The 25,000-nt window shown below is 44.1% G+C and overlaps 1 protein-coding gene across 1 annotated transcript in view; it reads right to left on the reverse strand.

Moving 5' to 3' along the window:
• maml3 (mastermind-like transcriptional coactivator 3) overlaps positions 1 to 25,000 on the reverse strand; it is a 150,145-nt gene that overhangs the window by 64,227 nt on the left and 60,918 nt on the right. Inside the window, exons 2-3 of the mRNA XM_080722902.1 lie at positions 14,254 to 15,009; positions 6,454 to 7,440 (exon numbers count right to left, since the gene is read on the reverse strand). Coding sequence (XP_080579028.1) covers positions 6,454 to 7,440; positions 14,254 to 15,009 — 1,743 coding nt within the window. The remainder of the gene's footprint in view (positions 1 to 6,453; positions 7,441 to 14,253; positions 15,010 to 25,000) is intronic.

Below are 25,000 nucleotides of genomic sequence, written 5' to 3' on the forward strand. Positions count from 1 at the left end.
TATATTTTTTAGGGTATAGAATTGTATAGAACGGAAATGAGTGCACTTCACACCGAACAATACTATAATACGTTAAAAATAATAATGTAGCAATAAACTAAACCCAGGCTCAGTGTGCAAACTAGTTGGTGATTCCGGAACCTCCTTAAAGGGGAAGACCACCCATTTTCAATATTGAACTATGTCATTAATATACCTTAGAGGAGTTGTGTAGAAATAAAATAAAAGTTCCCCCCCTTCTGTGTTGCCTAGAACTGGAGGATTGATTTTGGGGTTTGTATTGTAAAGTACAATGTGTGATGTCATCAAGTTGTGATTTGCAATACAAACCCCAAAATCAATCCTCCAGTTCTAGGCAACACAGAAGAGGGGGAACTTTTTTTTTTCTCTCTATTTCCACACAACTCCTCTAAGGTATATTAATGACATAGTTCAATATTGAAAATGGGTGGTCTTCCCCTTTAAGGACTGGGTTAGGCTACACATGTCATTACTCCACGCTGCTCTTGCTTTCCTGTCACTCACCATGTCACTCACCATTGTGCTCCAATCAAGCAGAAACGCAGTAGAAATTAGCTGTGAAAATGTACGTGTCAAGAGTGTAACTAAAGTAACTCTCGTTCAGCCGCACCTGGTGCTGTTGAGCACAGAGAAACAGTCAAATGACTAGTGCCAGAATGCGGAGGTATAATATGTATACCCTGAAGGATTAACACAAAGGGGCCTTTTCCACTGGCAAAGAACCGGTTTGGGTTCTTAATCCCGCCTATGGGATGGCAACTTTCTTGGAACCTTGGTTCGTTCTTGCAAACTGGCCGCGAACCAACTTTTATGGTTCGGAACCAACTCGGTTCTCTGTGGAAAAGCTCACCTTTGGTTCATCCCATGGGCGGGAGAAAGAACCGGAACCGGTTATTTGCCGGTGGAAAAGGTCCCATAGTGAAAACCAGTGGTTCTCAACCTGTGGGTCGGAACCCCCAGGGGGGGTCCCCAAATTATTTTGGGAGGTCCCCAGATGATTAACTTAATGTGCAACATTGTTTTCTCACTCAACGGTAAATAAACCAACATAGAGTTTAGGTGTATATGAGGGTATCTGCACATTTCTAAAGTGACAATTTAAGGACTTTTAATACCTCCAAAATGACAAATTAAACATTGGCCAAATTGTCAAATATTAGAGGCAGAAATTGTGAAAATAGCCGATCTACGTGCTCACAACGCCTCGCAACAATAGAACCGTGTTATTAAAATGTAATGCATCAATTCTTAGTGCTTAATACGGTTATTTTGGGGGTCGTGGCCTGAAAAAGCTTGAGAACCACTGGTGTAAACAACAGCACAACCTTTAAAGTGAATGAAAAGCTACTACTGTAAGTGCCTTGGAAAGAGAAAACCTTTGTCCTGATGGGTGCCTTTATGGAGGCCATGGGGTCACCAAAATCAGTACGGTTCGTCCAGCATTATGCAATCAATTACACTATGAGATATCTTGTGTGTGAAATTGACATTTTGGCACGAAGGGATGCTAGAGCATCTATCCTCTAGCGCTATGGTATCCTCTCGGGTACTCAAATCGTTATGGTTCATTCTACCGAAGGGCATAAATGTGATCAGCAAGTTTCATTGCAATCCGCACAGAAGATGGCTTGTGTGCAAGAGGAAATCGCCACTGTTGGGCAGAACCTCTTATCTCCCAAGTTTCAAATTTGTATGTTTTTTTTCGTAAATTAAAGCCCTACTTCATCATACCAGTAAGACTCCCTAATCGGAAGCTATGCGACTGTCAGGTCGCATGTATGTTGTCTGCAAAAAGAAACCTCATGGTGGCGCTAGAAGAGGGGCATGTGAGAAATCAGGGGCGGAGGTTGTGAGAAATCAGGGGCGGAGGTTTGCCAGCCAAGGAGTGTGTGCGCAAAGTTTGGCATGGATAGGGGCAACGGTGCAGGAGATAAGAGTAGGGCCAAAAGTGTTGTGACGTGACGGACAGACAGACTGACGGACAGCCAGTGGAGGTTTTGATAATAACTGCGATCTGATGGTCGCAACAAAAGTGTCACACAAAAGTGTCACACAAAAGTAGTGAAAATAGCAGATCTACAAGCAGACAACGCCTCGCGATGTGAGGTGCTTGGTTTTGGGTTTTGGACATACAACGTTTCCACCCGACGATGACGAAATGTTGGCTTAATGGTGGTGCTAGAGGGGCCGTACTCTGGAGAGCATTAACACATCGGATGCCCACGTGGTGTCTACAAGTCAATTTCTTTGATGTCGCTGGAGGCCCACGACGCGTTTGACGCGTTGTACAGTAAACTATACTGTACTGTAGCTACTGCACTTGGCTACCGCGGTGATGAAACAAACTCCATTTCCCAACATGCAGCGCGCAATTACGTCACCCGGACGTGCTGTGCGTCTCGTTGACTTCCTGTTTAGCGGCTGCACAAAAATGCTGTTTTCTCCGGATTCTCTTCCTTTTTTCATTTTTTTCTCAAAACGGCAGCCTCTTCTACATGCCGTAACACAAACACTGTGGCTTAGAAATGATAAAAAACGGTCCTGACTGAAAGAAAAGATTTTCGCAAAATAAACAGGACATACTCGGATTACATTTACTCGGATTACTTTTCTCGCCAGTACTCTCGCCGGTAGGTAAAATGACGCGTTGCCATGGGCACCAGCAAATTAAGACGACAAAACCACGTGGGCGTCCGATGTGTTAAGGTGCACTCCAAAAGTAGTTGATACAGTTTATGTATCTTGTTTAGGACCGTAGTTGTTGGACCAACTGACGGACCAACACTGCCATCCTTATAGCTTACAGGATTATGCTGTGTAGAGACTTATCACAAAGTCACTACAGACCAAGTGATGAACTCAACTCTCTCATCTGAGCCAAGTAATTTCCATCACCTTAGGTAATAATATGACCTATTCTACACTTGGTGCAATAATCTGGTTTTGAAGACACAACGTGTTGCATGCGACGCGTTGTGAGGTGGTTTGTAGATCAGCTATTCCTCAAAATGGAAACGATTAGGACGATTATGCAAAATAACAGTGATTTTCTCAAATAATTGTGATTAGGCGATGTAGTAATTGTGACAGGCTTATACACGAGGCAAAAGTATTGACCACAGTGATCAACCACAGGGCTGATAGATACATGTTCTAATGAGCTGTCTATTGACTTCTACTACTGGCACCCTGCCCAATCAGATTGTATGATGCCATTAAGGCAGTGGTTCTCAAACATTTTTCATGGTCGAAGACCACCAAAGTAGACCCCCAACGGAAAGTATTTCGTTCCAGGGATCCCCAAAGAAGATTTGTGTTGTTAAAATAGACTTTTTTTTCTTGTTTCTTTCAAGATGTATTTTTTAAAATATAGATAAAATATAAAATAGATTATGCTCACAAAGCATTGCAGCGCATTATGAGCTTGAAGGCTATTTTCAAAAAGACAATGTATATAGGGATCAAGTGGTTAAACTGATTTTGCTGGGTTCCCCCTGGAACCGCCTCAAGGAACCCTGGGGGTCCCCGGACTGCACTTTTTTAGAACCGGTGGATTAAAGGAGTAGTTCACCCCCCAAATTACCTTTTTTCTATTGATTACTCATGCCATGGAGACAATAATATATTTTTTGTTTTGTTTTAGTTGCATTCCTAAGACAATAATTTCATTACAATAAATGTACCCCCCATTGTTTCCGGATTGGGACCCGAATGCATTTGGGTTCCCATCCGGAATCAATGGGGGTATCTTAGGAACGCGAAAAATAAAATAAAATAAAATCTGATTGAACTCAAGTCTCCATGGCATGAGTAATCAATAGGAAAAGTCATTTTGGGGGTGAACTACTCCTTTAAGGACCTGTCTCACTTTTTCACTTCTCTCAGCACACAGAGGTCCTTGACTCTCCCTTTAATATGTTCCTTGTTCCCTTCCAAATAAATCTCACAGTGTTTTCCCCTTCCTTCTCTCTCTGCCCTACACATCCTCTCTGCTCCTCTCTCTCCCCTTCCCTTTCTTCAGCTCTCCTCTGCTCACTCAAATAAATCTCCCGCCCTCCTCCCTCACTAAAAACACACACACATGAACAACACACACACACGCACGCACGGTCGCACACACACCCTTCAGGCAGCAGCCACAAAGGCCCCATTTTAATAAATCTGCTCCTTTATTGGTGCTGAGTGTCTCTGGCTCAGGGAGAGAGAGAGAGAGAGGGATGAGGAGAGGATGAGAGACAGTCAGAGAGCATCGGCAGGAGGAGGAAGAAGAGGAGGGCGGGATGCCGTCAGGGATGCCGTCAGGGGTGTCGCACCAAATCCTGGGCCCTGGGTACAAGGACTCACTCGTATTTTGTGCTTTAGCTATTGAAAAATAGCAGATCGGTGCCGCGCTGCAAGCTTGAAGATCTGCTATTTTTGACATGTTTTATTTTAGAAAAACGTATGATTCTATGTCAGTGGTGCTCAAATCTTTTCATGTGAAGAACCCCCAAAATGATATGTATTTGGCCACGGACCTGCATCTCAAAATATTTAGTTCCAGGGACCCCCCAGAGGCAAAATTTGAGTTACAAATGTTCGCTTTAAAAAATACATACGGTATATTCAAAGATTTGCACACATTTTCACGACTTTTCAAAAATAGCAGATCTGCAAGCTCGCAGTATCTGCTATTTTTCAATAGCTAGAGTATAAAATAACCAAGGCCCCTCCACCTTGGGCCCTAGTAACTCAGTCCCACTATTCCCCCCCCTTGTGACGCCCCTGGTTGCCGTATCGTGAACATGCAGGAGGCAGGACGAGAGAGACGGACGGACAGAGAGACGGACACAGGTCAGACAGACAGATAGGAGAAAGAGAGGAGGTGGTCGTGCACACGCCTCATACCGTACATACACATACATGCACGTACACACACACACTCTAATGTCAGTGATTCACCGGCCTTGAAGTAATGAGCAGCAACAGGAAAGAGACCACGAGGGCATTGGCTCGAGCATGTGAGGTTTTGTGTGCACGCGCGTGCGCGTGCGTGCGTGTGTGTGTGTGTGTTATTTATTAAAGGCAGAGCACACTGCAGTCGCTCAGCATCCTGAAGGGGTGATGGACTGACGCGTGGCTCGACCAATGGAGCGACAGGAGGGGGCCGGCTCTGGTCGCTGGGGTAGGGAAACAAACTGCCCGAGGTGGGCTAGTGGTAATGACGGCAGCTAGCTTGGCTTAGCGGCTCCAATCTCAGCCATCAGTCAACTGTGACAGATTGGGGATATGAGCTAAGAAGCCGTTTAGCTTTGGTGTGTGTGCGCGCGTGTGTGTGTGTGTGCATGTGTGTGTATGCATGTATGTCTAGAATAAGGGGAGGGAGGGAGGGTGCGAGGGAGGGAGGGAGGGAGGGGAGGCTAGGGCTGCTGGTGTTGCAGATGCATCAATACTCTCTAGACAGGCCATTTTCCTATGTCTATTCCCAGCCCTGGCTTGTTGCTGGGGCAACTACCGCCATTTTACCTTTGCCGCACCTCTGGAAGGTTTCCATGAATCAGTAGTCCATGTTCTGTAAACTCTAGTCTTTCTCTTTCGGCTGAACTGTTACTGTAAAATGAGCTGTGATGCGTTCGTTTCGCTCTGAGAGAGTACACACGTATGGACCTGTTTGGTTACGTCGGTGCACTCTCAGAGTCAAATGGGTGTATTAACAGAACACCGAAGGTTTCACTGTGTGGGATGTTTCGTCATTGACCCTATTGGGTCAATGACTGTCACAAAAGACGGTGGCAGTCACAAAGACTGTGAAAGGACACCAGAGCACATCCCACATTAAGGACAGGTGATGATGCAATCTGCGTCTATCGTCTTTCAGTGGAATCGTATCATATGGATGACAATAACTAAATTAATTGTTAAAACACAAATTAGGTTTGGTGTGTTGGCTCAACCTCCGAAGAGTTTTTTTATTAAACCCATTTTGCCATGTCAATTTGATTGTTTACCGAGTGATTTGTCAAACATAAGCCATATTGTGATGTGTATAATATTGAACAATATCCATATGATTATTACGATATTCATTTCACTCAAATCACCCAGCCCTATCTGATATTTCTACCTTCTCCTTCAAGGTGAAAGTATTTTCAACAAAGAAAAAGCTCTGCAACAAAACAAATTTGAAACCAACCTGTGGATCAAACAAAGAACTCTGCGTATAAAATATCTCACATTAAAGAAGGAAGCCAAACGTACATGAAAAACCCAGGCTTTCAACCACAAGCCCAATCACAAGCTATAGACAAACCACAACAGAACACGAGGAAAGCCCAGGAAGAGAGACCGCTGCGTGTGAACTACTGTAAAACAACAAAACAACTCAAGCTATGTGAAAAGACTCAAACAGCGTGAAAGATGGCGGTTGGGAGTGTGTGCGCTCTGGTTCCTTACCTGGCCGTGAGGTTGCATGGCACTGTAGGGCATGTTCTGGTTCAACACCTTCTGCTTCATCAGCAGCATCCTCTTCTGCTCCTCGCTCAGGTGGGCCGTCTGCCCCGGGATCGGCCCTTGTGTTTGACCCGGCCCCCCTCCCTGACCCCCACTTCCTCCTCCACCCATGTAGGGCGGCATCATGGGGTTCTTGACCTGGCTGGCCCCTCCCATAGGCGGAGTCATCCTCTGGCCCATATGGTCCACCCCAGCGGCACTAAAGTGACTCAGCGGTTTGGTGTTGTTGTACGACAACATGGCGGCTGTTTGCTGCTGCTGTTTGGAGAGGGCGTTTGGACCCATGCTATTTGGCTGCTGCTGTTGCTGCTGCTGCTGCTGCTGCTGCTGCTGCTGCTGCTGCTGGGCCATCATGCCCATGTGGTTGTGGTTCTGTGGGAGGTAGTTGTTCATGGGGGCTTTGGGCCCGTTGTTGGGGGTCATACCAGCCACTAGAGGGCCCTGCGGTGCGTTAAAGGCTTGCGGTGGATACATCATGGGGCTGTTGGGTTTGTCTTGGTTAAAGGCGGCCGAGCCGTAGGGGCTGGTCGGCGCCCCTGCAGGCGACCAGTTGGTCGCTTGCTGCTGCTGCTGCTGTTTCTGCTGCATTAGCTTAGCACGTTGCTGCGCCGCCATGGCCTTCAGCTGCTCCGCGTGAGAGAGTTCGGGGGTAACCGGCCCCACCGCCTGGCCTCCGCCGGGCCCTCCAGCCCCGCCGGGCCCCGTGCCCGCCTGGACCACCCCGGGGCCCGGGTTCACCATGAACCCGTTCCCAGGCCTCGCGGCGGCCTGCGTCTGAGCCTGGGTCGGGGTCTGAGGGGAACGAGCTACACAGTTGTGCAGGGGAGAGCCCGACGCCATGGCGACGGCCGGGGACTGCTGCAGAGGCTGCTGGGGAGGCGTTCCGTTTGCAGCGGTGGCAAACTGTGGGCCGGACGATGACGGACGGACCTGAGGAGAAGACGGGAGATGATTATAGAACACTGTCTCCCAAGCACTGGGTCATGAACTATTTATTTTTGTGGGGCCCTTCATTTTTGGTTTCCTACATTTTGTTTTAAATTATTATTATTTCAAAACAAGATTTTCATGAATAACAATAAGTAATTTCATTAACAGTTCGACTGCCCGATTTATTATTTATTCATTGGGGCTGGTGCCAGCAAAAAGCAGCTTACCTTTGAGATGTTATAGAATATTATCTATTGATTATTTTCAAACTAATTCTTTATACAATGAACGCTCATATGTGTACTTTAGCCAAACTGGCGGCAGAGGGCAGCCTTATGCTAAGTATTCATGTGAATTAGGCCGCTCCGCTTGCCATACATTCAGAGCATAGAAATGCATTTTCTAGATCAGATCCACAGAAAACAGCCAGGAAGTGATTTGGGACTCCATTATTGCTAACGTGCGGTGGATTTTTGAGAGCAGCGTTACGGGAGATGTTTTTACTGTACACGGCGGCGCGACCCCTCATCAGCTTACAGTCATCAGACAAGGTAAAAAGAACGAAAATTGGGGCGAACGGGAACGTCCGAAGCAGTAAAAGAGTTAATAAATAATGGAAAAACCTAAGAAATCCCATAAATTAGAAAACAAATGTTTAAGAAGTAGTGAAAGCAGATCTACGAGCTCGTGTTGTGAGCTTGTAGATTTGCTGTTTTCACTAATTCGGGTCCCGGGCAAACATCTAATTTCTCTTTTGGTTCACAGGCAAAAATTATTGGGAACCACTGGCAGATTGCATGGCCACCTAATGGATTGGAGACCTTCAGACCTAGTCGTGATTAGTTGGTTACCACCCACAAGGTTTGTGAAAGCAGAAAACACAGAACAACATAGCCTACAGAGTAGAACAGTGTGTTCTAATAAATAATCATATTTTAATTTAACTGGGGACCCACCCCCCCAACCTGACAAGCACTAAGAGTTGAGGAAATACATTTTGGTTCTATTGTGAAAATAGCAGATCTAAATCCTCACAACGCCTTGCAACGCGAGGCGTTGTGAGCATGTAGATCGGCAATTTTCACACATTCTGCCTCTAATATTTGACAATTTCTGTTAAAATGGTAACTTTATGTTGGTTTGTTTACCAGTTTCACATTAAGTTAATCATCTGGGGACCCCCAAAAATGATTTGGGGTCCCGACCCACAGGTTGAGAACCACTGGAGTAGAACATCTCACCTGACCTCTCGGCAGCAAACGGTTGAACATAATCAGATATATAATGAACTTAGTGTTAATGTTTTATTGCCATTTAAGATGAAGTGAAATACTGCTATTGTCTATTATTATTATAGTATGTGTTTCAGTGGTGGCAATTAGCCTAGTCTTATGCACAATGTTCTCAATTCCTCTGTCTTTTTGCAACGCATGAAAGTAAACATGTCTTAATAATTCCAAACAATTAATTAAAACACATAAACCCATTTGTACTCTTAGCCACCAACAGTAAAATCATTATTTTTCTAGTCACAACAGCACATCATTCTCTGCCAGCTCTCATTAACAGAATATTTCCCAATTCCAACATTCCAACTCTTCTCACTTCTCCATATTTATATTGGATCACAGCCTATCTTCTCGCAGGAGTCAGTGATTGCCATGACTAAAAACTAAATCCTAAACTGCCTGTCCTTTTAGCATAAAAGCGTGCCAAATGTTCAGCATTTCAGAAACATATTCTTATCTCTAATATATTGCCTGTTGCTAACAGGGGGCGTGGAAGATAATAATCCCTCAAAGCTGGAGAGATGGAATGCCGTAGGTAAGCTACTTTTTCTTTCATAAAACACTATGCTTGAGAGAAAAGCTACAGTTGCCTGTGAATTAATTGTACCCATCACTGTCATAACATGGCAAGGCCTAAATAAACGTATCTTTGTGTTTTTCAAAATATTAAGAATATATAACGATCCACCTCTGGAGCATTTTCTACTAGACGGATGCCATTGCCTTTCTGTATGTTCCCTTGTGGAGCCACACAAATTCACATTTTCATATTTTAGTATATGTGCAACTTGATCTACAACGGTTTCACTCATTTTAAGGAACAGTAAATCTTAAATGTTGGTTGATACCTTAGAGTCACGTACATTTCATTAAGCACACTTTATATGAGAATTTGCTGTGCGTTGAAAATAAGAACACTATTGTGATGTTGCCTTCAATTTACAATTTAAGCATTTAGCAGACGCCCAGAGCGACTTACTGTACAGTAAGCAAGGTAAACGCATAAATCAAATGCAGAGAGACAGTGTAGTGCCTCAGTAATCTAGGATCATAGGTAGGCTATACCAAGAACCTAGCGTCAATCTAAGCAATATAACACCAGTAAGGCTCCCTAATCGGGAGATAAGCGACCGTAGGTCACTTATCTCCACAAATAGGGCAAAAATGTGTTTTGCCAAAATCTTCCTGATCCACGTTGATGACATGAGTGTAGACATACTGTGCAGTGATTTTCGTGATTTTAGGGCAAAATCTGTAGGAGCAGTGTCCAAAAATGTGTTTTTAAAATTCGGCCTGGAGGTGGCGCTATATGGGAGAGATTCATGTTGATGGGATGAGTGTAGACATACTGTGTACCGATTTGCGTGATTTTAGGGCAAAAATTGTAGGAGCAGTGTCCAAAAATGTGTTTTGCAAGAATCTGCCTCATGGTGGCGCTAGAAGAGGGCCATGTGAGAAATGAGGGGTGGGGTCTCCGCGCCGGCAAGGCGGACGAATAGGTACCGGCCCCGGCTGTCCCGGTCGCTCCTAGCCGGAGTTACGGCATTTTATGTGAGCTGCAGTGTAGGGGGTCCTCCACTGGGGGCGCCACCACTTTTGCATCCGTTCTGGAGCACCAGGAGTCGGTGGTCCCCGGGAATTCCCCGTGAGCAGCCCCGTTGGGGTGGTCATTTGGTCATGTTTGCGCATTTGGTCATTTTTTACATCTGGGGGTCCCCCAGGGACCTGGGGGTCCCTGGAGCTCCGGGGGTCCTTGGAGGTTGTAGTTTGGCAGCCAAGGAACGTGTGTGCAAAATTTGGCATGGATCGGGGCAACGGTTGCGGAGATATAAGCAGGGAAAAAGTGTGACGTGTGAGGTGTGACAGACAGACTGACAGACAGACGGAGTTACTTACACTTTGTGCAGGGTTTGATAGTAAATGCGACCTACGGTCGCAATAACTTATATTTAAAAAATATAATAATCTGTATATTTAAACTATATAAACCAGGGGTTCTCAAACCTTTTGATCTCAGAGTTTCTTATTAATCCAGGCAGCTTTTGATTTTATCTTTCGCCGTGGCATTTTTCCTCTGAGTGAGTCTGTGACACAACTGTTGGTAACTAGCGATTTTAATGACATTGATTTCAGTGGTTAGGGGCATGCGTGCAAGTGGCTAGATATGTATTTTTAGATACAATAAGCACATTCCCAAGATGCACCACAATCTTTCATGGGCAGATGTGACTTATGGGTTCTAGTAGTGTTACTGTAAATAGTAATAAAGAAATTGACGGCTTATTGTGTCTAAAAAGACACTTGCACGCATGCCCCCATACACTGAAATCAAAGTAATTAAAATAACTAAAACAATAGAAAGATACATTTTAACACTCATATTCTCTTTTCTCTAATTACAATCTAAAATCAGGGGTGAAAGTGGTTTGAAATTCTTGCCGGAACTGTCATAAATTGGCCGCGCGGCGAAGCTGCGCGGCCGAAAGAAATTGGGAGGCTCTAACCCCCCAAAACCCCTGAAATGCATAGAAAACTGCATTTTGGAACAGTTATAGGCCTACACAATAAAAACACTACAGGTCCTACACCTGAATTAGGCAACGGCATTACACTTACTGTAACATGAAACATGATTGAAATCCTAAATGAAATATCTATAATAAGCCTCTTCATATTGTTCATATTGTTCATTGTTCCATACAGAAGGGTAAGCATCTAGTATATATTATTATTATATTTATTATATTATTACACATATTATTATTAATATTATTATAACCAGTTATCTAAAGTAAACTAAGTACATTTACTAAAGTAGTGTATTTAAGTACAGGTTTTAAGTATAGCCTAGCCTACTTTACTGGAGTATTTCCAATACTTTTAATTCTACTCCACTACACATGCAGAATAGCATCCATGCAGGCACAGACACAACGAGTCCTCCTAGAGATGGGATTTATGGCTCTTTGAAGTGAGCCGGATCTCTGGGATCCGTTCCTTTCAAAGAGCCGTTCAAAAGACGGCCACTGTTCATTAGAAAGGAACGGCTCCCTACTGTGAACCGAATCCTATCGTTCATTTCAAAGAGCCGTTCAAAAGACTCGACTCGTTCGCGAACGTCCCACCTCTATTCGCTCCGTGTCAAACAAACACTGAAACGCGAACAGAATGGATCACACTGACCTACACAAACCCACGGGAATAATTTAGAAGCACTTTATCAGAAAATATAGCCTAACTAGTAACACTTGTGTAGCCTACTGTATGTTAATCTGACTTTGGTATAGGCTATTGTTTTCTTCCTGGACGTGCGTTTGTGGGAGGTTATTTAACATGGGATTTTGACAGCTGGCTTCTCCTCGTCTTAACGGAACTCCGTTCCGGCCCCAAATGTTTTAACGGAACGGGGGTTCCGGCCGTTCCGGCTCACTTTCACCACTGTCTAAAATATGAACTCTTGATGTAAAAAAACAAAGTTGTCTTTCAACTCCGCGAGCCGCGAGGGTACAGATGGAGGGTAGCCATGACCAAACTTTTTTTTTTTTTTTACCATTTCTTGATTTATTTATTTTTGCAAATATCCTGTGACGTGGGGTCCCGTGACCCCACTTTGGGTCGCGACCCATAGTTTGAGAACCGCTGATATAAACTATAGGATGGCAGGTAAATAAATGAAACTAGCATCTGTCTAAATATCATGCTATCTAAATTAACCTTTCTATAAGACAGCATGGCCGTCAAGGCTAGTTCCAGTAGTAGAGTGGAGTCTGAAGAGGCCAGTCTTCAGATTACGGCACTCCTCAACCCTGTCATAGCCACAGGCTGGCAGCAAACCAAATTCTCTGTAGCCGGGGAGCCACTGGGCCAAAATGAGAGAGGACCTGTGATGTCATGACATACTCCAAATTTTTGTTTGTCCTATCAATTTGGTCAATAAGGTACACAGAATGAGAGGCCTGCTCTGCCGGAAATCCTGCGAAAAAAAGTTTCCCATTGACTTCACTATACTGGAAAAAAACACACCAAAAAAAGTAGCATGTGAGGGGTCAAACTAAGGGTTCTTCATGATTCTGAATCCATTGCAAGCATTTGTTTTGCATGAAAAACATTCCTTGGGCTAGATTTCAGCCTCTCAAACCTGTGAAAAGTGATGAGTCATCACTTTTCACCGTTATTTTGGTCCGTTTTCTAGCCCAAGGAATGTTTTTCATGCAAAACAAATGCTTGCAATGGATTCAGAATCATCAAGAATCCCTAGTTTGACCCCTCACATGCTACTTAAAGCATATTCTTTTTGGTGTGTTTCTTTCCTTTATATTGAAGTCGATGGAGTGAATATACAAATGGCCATAACTTTTTTTCGCAGGATTTCCGGCAGAGCAGGCCTCTCATTCTGTGGACCTTGATGACCAAATTAATAGAAAAAACAAAAATTAAAAGTATGTCATGACATCACAGGTAACATCCTATTCTTTGAGCTTTTGGGCCTGTGGCTCCCCGGCTACTGTTTTTCTGCCATAGCACAACCAAATCATTTGGTTTTCTACCAGACCACAGCACAACCAAATTTTCTGGCTTTCTACCATAGCAGAACGGAATCCTTTGGTTTTCTGCCATAGCACAACCACATCTTCTGCTTTTCTGCCATAGCACAAACCAAGTTTTGCACTGAATTTATCGCACGGCGGTGTCACGTGTCTAAAATAGCAGACCTATAAACAAGCTCACAGTGCCGAGTGTCGCGCTGCGAGCTTGTAGATCTGCTATTTTTGAAAAAGTCGTAAAAATGTGTGCAAATCTTTAAAGCGAATGTTTGTAACTCAAATTTTGCTTCTGGGTGGTCCCTGGAACTAAATATTTTGAGATGGGAGGCTCTCTCCATTCCGACATGTCGCCACTCCGAAATTGACTTCTTATTGTCGGAGTGGTGACACTCCCATGGGCCTAAGGTTTAGGGTTAGGGTTAGAGATAGGGTTAGTGTCGGAATGGAGACATGTCGGAAAGGAGACATGTCGGAGTGGAGAGATGCACTCGCCAAATACATATCATTTTGGGGGTCCATCACATGAAAAAAGTTTGAGAACCTCTGACATAGTAGTCTCTCAAGAACAGACTAACTGAGCTTCAGTTAAGTGAAAAGGACCATTTCTTTGACGATTGCTGACATTGAAACAGTTTTCTCCAAAAACCTTAGAAGGATTCAAAAGACACTTATAGAATCGGGTCAAAATCAGGTCAAAATTCGAATTTTCACGATTTTTCTAAAATAGCAGATCTACTTGTGTCTGAGTTTTGCTTTTGTTGTGTTGTGTGTGTTGTTTTGAATGTAAAAAAAAAAGAAAATAAACAAATTGTTAAAAAAAAAAAAAAAAAAAAAAGCAGATCTACAAGCTCGCAGCGCAGCACTCGGTGCCACGCTGTGAGCTTGTATATCTGCTATTTGTCAATAGTTGAAGCATAAAATAATAATATGCAATAATATCTAAATGGCTTAAGGACGTTCCAGCGTAGCTAGCTACTGACCTGTGGTGAGCCCATGGGGACCTGTGGGCCTCCCTGAGGGGCCTGAGGCGGAGGCAGGCCGGGCGGCCCCGCCGCCGCCCCGCCTCCGGGCGCCGCCGTGTTCCCCGAGCCTTCCTGGGGGCCCGGCGTCTGATTGTTGACGGGCCTGCCGAACTCCGCCTCCTTCTTGTCCTCAAAGTCCTCGTTGAAGAGGTCGTGCATGTCGTCCTCAGGCACCGTGTTGGCCAGCTCGTCGATCAGCTCCTGCCACTCCTGGTCGTTGAGGTTGATGTCGGAGAACAGCTTGTTCTGGTTGGACAGCGACTGCGGGTCCGAGGACTCCATGCCGCCGCCGTCGTCCAGCGGCTCCTGCTTCAGGTCCTTGAGGAGGCTGAAGCCGTCCTCCAGGTCCAGCGAGCCGTTCGGGAGGTGGCCGCTCCCGCCGTTCTGACCTAGATCGTTCGAGGGGCGGCATGACGACACGTGGTTGCTGTTGTTGTTGTTGTTCGTAGTGTTGTTGCCCATGTGAGCGTTGGGCACGCCCAGTAAGGGCTTGATGTCCATTTGGTGGTGCAGGGGAGAGATGGGAGGGACACTGCTGCTGCTGTTGTTGTTGTTGTTGTTGGGGAGGCCGGCGAGCGAGTCCAGGCCGCCAGCGCCTTCCTTCCGTAGCCGCTTGGTGGTGGGAGAGTAGCTGCCGCCGTCGCAGATGCCATTCTGGTCGCCGTTGAGGGGGGAGCGCGCGCTGTCCAGTTTCCTCTTGACCGTCTCCTGCAGCTGTAGGAGAGGAAACAGGAAGTAGATTAGAACCGGAGAGGATACAGAGAGGGGACATTTCGAGCATTATTTAACCGTTACGTGTCGTTTACATGGCTGGTGATTGTAACAATGTGAGAAGTTGCCACGATTAACATTGTGGCTGAAATGGGGTCTTCAACAGGGGGTCCGGGACCCCTAGGGGGTCCTCAGAGTTACTACAGGGGGTCCTCCAAATCTTTGAGAGATAGAAACCTTTTGTTCTCCTTTTTTATATTAACCACTTGAACCCTAACGTCCATATTCAGCTGCGAGGCATTGTGAGCTTGTAGATCGGTTATTTTTGGCAAAGAGGTTTGGTGTAGAGGGAAAAAGAGCAGACTAAATACATAGTGAAAGGTCAAGTTTCTTAAATATTGACGGTTCAAGTTAAATATCTGAAAACCCAAATTGACATGAATCCAAAATACACTGATGATTGTGCTGTCAAACAATGAAACTATATTGAATCTATGAACAGGTTGTGGGGGTCCCTGCTTCATCTCTCTCTCAACTAAGGGGTCCTCGGCCTGAAAACGTTGAAGACCCCTGGACTAAATGATTGTCCTATACAGCTGACTGTACACACATGACCGGTGACTCATCGTGCACACAGACATGCATGAATCTGCATAGAGGCAAAAACTGAGAAGGAGGCTCGCACAAAATGAGAAGACAAGAAGAAAAAAAGAAACATGTTTATTAAAGCCAGGGGCCTGGAGGATGTAGGGTTTCTGAGATGCATGTCTTTAGTGCTCCCGTTTCATTAGCATCTGCTTACAGGATGACTGGAGGTTCAATCTTAGCCCCCTTGTACGCACGCACACACAACACACACACATGCTGCGCTCACACTGGCAGCTACAAAAGATACAAAGCTACAAAGCAACGCAGTGTATCTGACGCAGAGGAACTGTTGAAATGTTGATCAACACGCTCGCTGACATCATCAAGTGTGCATGCATCTGACAAGCAAGAAGAATATAAAGGAAAATATAGCCCGGGGTTAAAAAGAACAGGCTGATGGAAATAATTTGTCTCTCCCATTACAAGCAGGAACTGCCGTGAATAGAGAAGGTGAGTGGATATTGTTAAACAACACTTGGTTGTTTTGTAGCTGCAGCTTTTTAAATTCTTGTTGCTGGGGTTCCATTGAAAATGAATGGTCTGTGGCCTCGTACATGCCAGTGTGAACAGACACACACACACTAGGGCATTAACGACTTGTGATTTTTGCAAGTCGACTCGACTCAGTAAAGAGTTGAGTTGAAGTCGACTTTATCGTTTGATGACGTCATCACATCACACACGACCCCCCAAGATGATTAACTTAATGTGAAACATTTTTTCTCACTCAACTGTAAACAAACCAACATAAAGTTTAAGTATATAGAGGATATCGTCACATTTCTAAAGTCAAGTGCCAATTTAAAGGACTTTTTAATACCTCTAAAATGACAAATTAAACATTGTCCAAATTGTCAAATATAGGCTACATATAGGCAAACTATTTGAAAATTGTGAAAATAGCTTATCTACATGCTCACAACGCCTCGCAACGCGAGGCGTTGTAAGCATGTAGATCTGCTATTTTCACAATAGAAAGTATTATTATTATTATTATTTATTTATTTTTCAACTTGAGACTTTCTCTGGTGGGAGTCGACTTGTGTAATAAAGTCGGCTGAGTCGACTTGTCGACTTTTTCGTTAATGCCCTAACACACACACACTTACATACAGTACACACACACACAAACGGTCTCTAACTTCATTTATCCCAGTGTGCCGACGACAGCACCTTGCCACAGTGTGCGCTAGGCAGAAAGGAAAGGGTGGTGCTAACAAACGACTGCTTGTGCTTAGTGTAATCACTATCATAGACCAGAGAGGGAGGGGCCAAGAGAACAAGAGAGGCGGAGCAGAAAGACCAGAGAGAAAGGGAGTGAGAAAGTGGGAAAAGAGGAAGGGTATGATAACCACTTGAACCCTAGCATCAATTAGCCAAACATAGCATCTGGTTGGTTAAGAAATGGGGTACAGTCAGTGAGGGAAAAATAAACAATATTCTATCACCCAGTAAAAGGTGTTCATTTAAATGTCAGGGTGTAAAAAGTGGACCCAAATGGACCTGTAGAGACGTTCTTCTTGCAATTAAAGGTATTAATATTTGTTTTAAGCAACGCATAACTATGTTGGGAATACCAAAACCCCATTTTTATTTTTATTTTTTTGTCATGCGTTGTAACCATAGTCCCAATTTCAGGAATTTTCATGAATTTTCAAGGACAAAATATCACGACAAGGCCACCATAATTTTTTCCCCAGAGGAATAGTCAGAGAAGGAGAAATGTAAATTGGGAACTAGGAAAAAGGCATTGCCAAAAAACGAATTCATTGAACGTACAATGGCATAGAATCTATAGGTATATCCATTACCTATGGCATAAGATAATAGATAATGTTTTGCTGTGTCTCTAAAAACGTAAGCAATATAAGCAATTTTACATATACTGTAGAGGCCTTTATCACGTCCATCGGTAACTTTAAAACTCAGGATTTTACAGTGCAGGCGGCTGTATCAACCAACCAACAGTAATGGTGTCACTAAAGTGAAGATAAGGGACAAACTAATAAAAATGTATTGAGAGTCGATTCAGCTTTATACCACTTGCAACTTCTGCTTCTACTTTGTGACCAGGTCAAAACATGTCTTCAGACGCACACGCACGCGCACACGCACACGCACACACACACACACACACACACACACACACACACACACACACACACACACACACACACACACACATTATAAAACACACAAGCAAAGACACTTTCACATGCATAGATGGACGCACACAAGGCACTTTTGCCTCTTTGTTATTCAGATGGAACGGCAGACAAAATATATTCAGATTGTATTCTGACCCTAAGCTAGACCCACTGCGGCTGGCACACACACAGGCACACACTCACACACAAACAAACACACTTCCAACTCTGTGTGTGTGTGTGTGTGTGTGTGTGTGTGTGTGTGTGTGTGTGTGTGTGTGTGTGTGTGTGTGTGTGTGTGTGTGTGTGTGTGTGTGTGTGTGTGTGTGTGTCCGTCCGCGTGTGTGGTCATCCAATCAATATTATCTAAATAATTCAGTTCGCCTATGCGAGTTTGGTTACTACTACAGAATGTGTGCGTGTATGTGTGTGTGTGTGTGTGTGTGTGTGTGTGTGTGTGTGTGTGTATGTGTGTGAGAGAGAGAAACATCGAGAGAGAGAAGGGGGAGCATGATGATGTGTGCTACAGGCTTTCCCTAAATGTTGGTGACTCATGTTGGTAATAACAGAGCTGCCTTTCAAAGCCCACCTATAAAAGCTTCCCTAATTATCCTGCTGGTGTGAAATGTATCACACACACACACACACACACACACACACACACACACACACACACACACACACACACACACACACACACACACACACACACACACACACACACACACACACACACACACACACACACACACACACACAGGTAGGCTTACATAAACACACCCACTCATGTTGAAATATGACAGTCTAGCTACATCCACACTAATACATTTCTGTTCTAAAGTTGTTGCTACATTTACACTTGGTGTACACACTAACTGGGATCACGTTAGTCAGGACGGGTGGAAATGTAAACTTTTGGAAACGATGCAGAACTTAGGGCTGGGAGATATAACATCAGATCAACATCACGATTATTTAAAGAATTTGACTATATTACGATTAATGAACGATTACATTTTTGTATTTGAAATGAGCAGAAATACCAAGCTCACAATGAATGCATTGTATATTTTTACTCTTTTGTATGCCATCGTTGCACAATAAAGTATAATTTACCCGATCTATTCGATTTTTTTGCGTGTCATTCATTGATATATAAGAAATAAAATAGATATATTTAAAAAAATTGATTCTTGATTAATCGAATAACCTACAGTATTGTAAGTACATTTGGTTATTGGTTCTAAATATCGGTATGGATATATTTTCGGTTAAGTGCCAAGCTTTAGCAGAACTACATACGTTTGCTTCTGGACTGTGTCTTATCAGTCATGAGTCATGACTTTCCCTGATTCTCTATCACTTGACCCTTTTCTGGAAACAAAAACTAACAGCCTTGACTAATTCAACATGGATAACGAATTACAGGCATTGCTGACCTTGTTGTCTGTGCCAACATCTGTTGTGCAGATACACTCTGCATTCTATAAGCTAACACAACATAATGCAAAGGAGGAAAACTATTATTCCAGCGATTTTCAGCAACTCCCATATCCAGCGGCATCATCAGCCCTACAGGGAGCACGGGTAGCAGCTCACGCATGATGCCCGCTGTATGTGATATGCGTTTTCATGTGTGTTAGTGTGGACACAGGTTATTTCCGACATGGTGCTAAAACACTTTGGACGGAGACAGTTTTAACCTTAAAACACTGTTTTAAAATGAAAACATATTAGTGTGACTGTGGACGTAGGCTATGAATGAACACAGAGCCATTCTGGTAAAAAGAAGAGAGAGTGCAGATAGGGAGGGAGAGGTGGGGAAATAACACATAATGCAGGAGATGGGGGAAGAGAGAGAGAGAGAGAGAAAGAGAGAGAGAGAGAGAGAGAGAGAGAGAGAGAGAGACTGTGTGGAGGAGAAGAGCAGCTCCTCAGACAGATGGTCTCTTTGGTCTGAGTGGAGGAGCTACTAGAAGATGAAGAGAACAGAGTGAGTATGAAGGAGAGAGAGAGAGAGAGAGAGAGAGAGAGAGAGAGAGAGAGAGAGCGAGAGAGCGAGAGAGAGAAGGTAAAGATCGGTAGAGTGATGGAGAGGCACAGCGCACCAAATGACAGCGGGGAGCGAACGATGGGAGGGCGATCAGAGAGAGAGAGAGAGAGAGAGAGAGAACGACAGAGGAAGAGAGACGGAAGCGCTAAGGTGCTGTTGTTATAGCAACCTGCTGCTCTGCTGCTTAATGCACTGCATCCTCTCCTCCCTTCTCCCTCTACACAACTCCGCCTTCTCCCTCTCGTCTCTCTCGTCTTCCTCCTTGCTTCCACCTCTTCCTCTCCTCCTCAGATCCGTTTGCTAGCCTGCTCTCCTCCTTCCACGGCCGAGCGTCATTTAAAAGCTACGTCTTTGACGGCATCTCCACGTGCAAGAGAGAGGGGGCACGACGTCGGTAGGCTACGTTTGTGCAATTCCGCGACGCACACACAGACGCAGACTGAGATTTCACTGCAAAGTTCTTAGTGTTAAATCAACTCTTAAGCGAGTTCAGCTCTCAGTCAAGACAGCAGAAATGATTTTGTAAAGTAAATTATTATTAGGAATTTACAGAGCTGGGCAATATGTTCAAACTGTCTTAGAACACAGTACATCGATACAGGCTGAAGGCCACTGTCCAAGTAGTTGGTAATAATAAGTTACTGACAAACAAGGAGAAGCAAAAATATAACTGGAAAATGGAATCCTAATGTATTCTTCGACAAACTGAACAGGTTAAAGCCCTGACACTCCAAACACACTTGTCCCGACTATAAAGACTACGGTTGGGAGATCAGATCGGGAGACATCGCACACTAAGTAAGATGTGTTAAACGTTGCTTCTGCACGCACCGCACTGACAGATGACAGACAGATGACAATGAGTTCATGGTGCTTTTCTGCGCCTGCGTGAGGAAATAAATCTACCATACTGAGTTACTGAACACACCATGCAGTGGGCAGGATTAAACATGATGTTTGTTACTTGGTTCTCTCTTTGTGTGCTGTGCTGTCTGCGCTAGGGCAAACGGCAGTGAAAACTCATGTCATGTCTGACCCAGATTATACGTGGGCACAAAACATTTGTACATAAGCTACTGTATATATCAACTAATAAAAGAATGTATCATAATCTGATCAATAGTGACGTCCTTTTTCCAGAAGTGATTGTGTCTGAAGTATGTGAGTCTCGCGCACACACATGCAAATTTGCGGTAGCAGGAATGCGCATGCGTGACTGGCCATTCATCCGTATACCAGAAAACTGGCCACAGGCTGACAAAAACAGCAATTTAAACTCTTTATTTCAACACCCAGCTTAGATTTTCTTCCACGCTAAAGAAGTAAACACCTGAGAGAAGGAAAGCCGACCTTTACTTTTTGAGTACAATGCGCACAAAAGGTAAGAAGTGTTCATGAGTCATGACGGCGGAGCTTCCTCGCAACTTTCCAATTTGGGATGACAGTTTCCAGGACCCTCATGTCGGGGCTACATAGCGGAGGGAGAGGTTCCGAAAGCAGATATCTCTCTCTCTCTCTGCTGTTCAAATTATTAGTTTCGCTCTGGGCAATTAAGGGCGTTGAGATCAAATCAGCATAAAAAAGTAAGATAAGTGGAAAATGATGCGAATGATACAGGTGAATGCCTCCACCCCGTGCCTTAGGGCTAGTATTGTGGCAGAGAACAAGAACGATGAGCTCTGCTGTGAAAATAACAGATTACTGGTCGATACGTTGAATCTCTTACACTTATAACACAAAAGCACAAATATGCACACACAAACAGACATGCAATGATGTCTTTTCAATTGCAATTTCTTTCTCTAATCTAGGCCAACTTGTACCTTGCATGCGGTGGCTGGTGTGTGTGTGTGTGTGTGTGTGTGTGTGTGTGTGTGTGTGTGTGTGTGTGTGTGTGTGTGTGTGTGTGTGTGTGTGTGTGTGTGTGTGTGTGTGTGCGCGCGCGCGGTCTGGCCCACCAGACTGTGAAATTAGTCAATTAAATCAAACAGGTCTTTAATAAGTGGAGGTGTGTGTGTACGTGTGCGTGCGTTAGATGCTTAAAAGCTAGAATGATTTCACTTCCACTCTCTTGCATGTCAAACCTATGGAATCAATGAAAGGCTATGTCACTGTGAGCTGTGATGACAAATGTTGACCGGTCATGAACAACAGACTGGAAGCTACTAAGCCTGTCACAATTATTAAATAATCGCTTAGGGTAATTATTTTTTAGTACAAATGTTAAAATGTTGCCTATTTTGGTCATAGTACATTATTTATTTTGAGCAGCGGTCATTTTATATTCTGTATAATACAAAATAGGGCTTAAGTGGTTAAAACCCTTTGTCACGCCTCTTCAGACAGAATGGATGTGAAGGCAAATGTAAACATGACTAAAGTACACACAGCGATAGCTTGGCTTGTCACTTGGCCAGACACAACTCAATGCTGGTTCTGTATCCCACGGTTCAGTGTTTGTTTGTGGAAGCTACGCGGAAGAGAGAGCGGAGCATGAGGAGGCTCAAGACTGACATCAGTCTGTCAAATAAAACTGTGAGGAATGTTGGCTGGCTAGTTTAATTGATGACAGGTAGAGACGAACTAGTTCAGTACTCTTCAGGTCCTTTATTTCACTCCCCGCGCAAAAAGCCAGAGGGACGAGTGAACAGAAAAGACCAACGTTGACATCTTGTTTTTAATATTGATCTAATATCTTTTGGGGTTTCGCTATGCTGATCTCGTCAGAAAGAAAGCAGTGTATGTGTCAGTGGCGGGAGGACAGCTACAAACAAAAGAACCATTTGGCCACAGTCCCAGTGTGTGTGTGTGTGTGTGTGTGTGTGTGTGTGTGTGTGTGTGTGTGTGTGTGTGTGTGTGTGTGTGTGTGTGTGTGTGTGTGTGTGTGTGTGTTAGGGGTGGTCCCTGTAGGTATACCATACAGACAGACTGGCAGGCGCACAGTAACACTCCTGCATGCAGGCTTCACCATATCAGCTCCGCCCTCACAGAATGTGTCACACCAAGCCCCCACAACCGCAGGGACCTTTGAAGCAATGCTTAACTAGTGGCCAAATCTGGTATTGCAAGCTTAGGCATAAAGGACGATGCTGCGCATTATTCTCTCACCTGAAACCATTTGACACCAGCATTTGGTGCCCCAAGAAATAGGTTTCTGGGGGAGCAACTTTTATTCAAATGAATAGGTAGAGGCATCCATCCTCTAGTTCAGGGGTCTTCAACATTTTCAAGGACCCCTTAGCTGAGAGGGAGATGAAGCAGGGACCCCCTCTACATATTGTATAAATGCGTGATGGAGATTCTCATCGATTTCATAGATAGATTCATAGACTTGTTTGACACTTAACCACTTAAAATCATAAATCGTCGATAATTAGAAACTTGACCTTTCACTCTGTACTTGGTCTGCTCTTTTTACCTCTACGCCAAACCTATTTGCCAAAAATAGCTGATCTACAAGGTTTCAACGCCCCGCAGCGAGAGGCGTTGAGAGCTTGTAGATCTGCTATTTTTGGCTAAAGATCTCCTCAGAGTATGTGAGGGTTCAAGTTGTTCATTTAAAATGATGATCCTATCAAACATGGTTTTGGCAATTGGCAGCCCCCCAGTAGTAACTCTGAGGGGTCCCGGACCCCCTGTTGAAGAACCCTGCTCTAGTTTTTATATAACTCCCCGCCAAGCATATTTCCTGTATTTTACTATATAGTAAAGAGTGGATGGAAAAGGTTCCACACTCGGAGATCTGTTGAATTTTCACATTTCTTGCAGAGCTTTCAACTACATGACCTTCATCACAGCGTACATGGGAGAAAATACTCGCACCACTGCCGAGAGCTGTGTGGAAGTTTCATTGTACCTCTAACACCTTATGCCTAATTTATTCTCCGTCGCACGTTGGATGGCATGGCGCCACAAAATAAAATGAAGCCTGATTAAGTGCCGATCTACAAGCTCACGTGTCGCTTCCCTTTGTGAGCTTGTCACTCTCACAGTTACCACAAGTGTCTCTCGACACTATGTGCAGATACTGTACAAATCAAATAATGTGATGCCAATAACATGATTGTCATATGTATTGCTTTTTTGTTTTTATTCACAGTGCAGGCAACCACTACATTATTTCAGTTTCATGTTCCTCCTGCAAGTGCAACCAATCAGCACCTGATTATAATGTGCGTGAGCATTACTTTCCGTGTGTGTTTGTGTGTGTGTGTGTGTGTGTGTGTGTGTGTGTGTGTGTGTGTGTGTGTGTGTGTGTGTGTGTGTGTGTACGTGCGTGTGTGTACTGTAAAAGAGAGAGTGCATGAAACATCTTGAACTTGCTTGATGGAAGCCGAGAATAAAATCAGGATTGTTTTGATTTTGAGTGCGGTAATTTGCATATTGAACGGGGGTGCGGGACCCGATCAAACGTGGTCAAGATGCATTCTAATGCTCTACTAATGAATCCATATTATGTTTCTGATGATGTCATGACATGTTTTGTTTTTTACTGCAAGCTTTCTCTTCCTGGACTGTAAATTGCCGTTTCAGCCTGAAGGAGCTGCGTCCATCCTAGGACTGGCCTAATATCCAGATTTTAATCTGGCAATCTGGTTTCCTAAACATTTTCATGTGTTTGACAGCAAACCCCGGCCATCTGAAAAGATTTTGTGCCAAAGATCCAGAGAATTCTTTTGTTAAAAATGTTCATAATCATTCCAAATGTGTCCACGATCTTTAAAGATATTTCCAAATGTTCTGAAAATAGCAGATCTACAAGCTCACAACTTGTCGCAGTGTGACGCGTTGTGAGCTTGCAAATCGGTAATTTTCAAATAACCAAAGTATAAATTAGGGCTAACAGCTCATCTGCACTGCCCGCATACTGTCCGCATATGGAGCGTCGGCCATTGCTTTGCGACGTAGCTTGAACCAGTGGTAGACAGTAACAGAGTAAATTTACTTGAGTACTGTATTCAAGTACAGATTCTGACTGAGGATCTGTAGGCCTACTTTACTTGATTGTAGTGGAGTACATTTTGACCAGGAGTATCTGTACTCTCAAGTACTGGAGTGGAGTACCTCGTCCATCTGTGTTGAGCTGCCTCCAGGGAGACGCCTCCCTGCGATCTCAACCAATAGAAAGTGTTTGAGGGCGGGACAT

The sequence above is a fragment of the Nannobrachium achirus genome, assembly GCF_963921795.1.
Source record: "Nannobrachium achirus genome assembly, chromosome: 3".
Taxonomy (NCBI): domain Eukaryota; kingdom Metazoa; phylum Chordata; class Actinopteri; order Myctophiformes; family Myctophidae; genus Nannobrachium; species Nannobrachium achirus.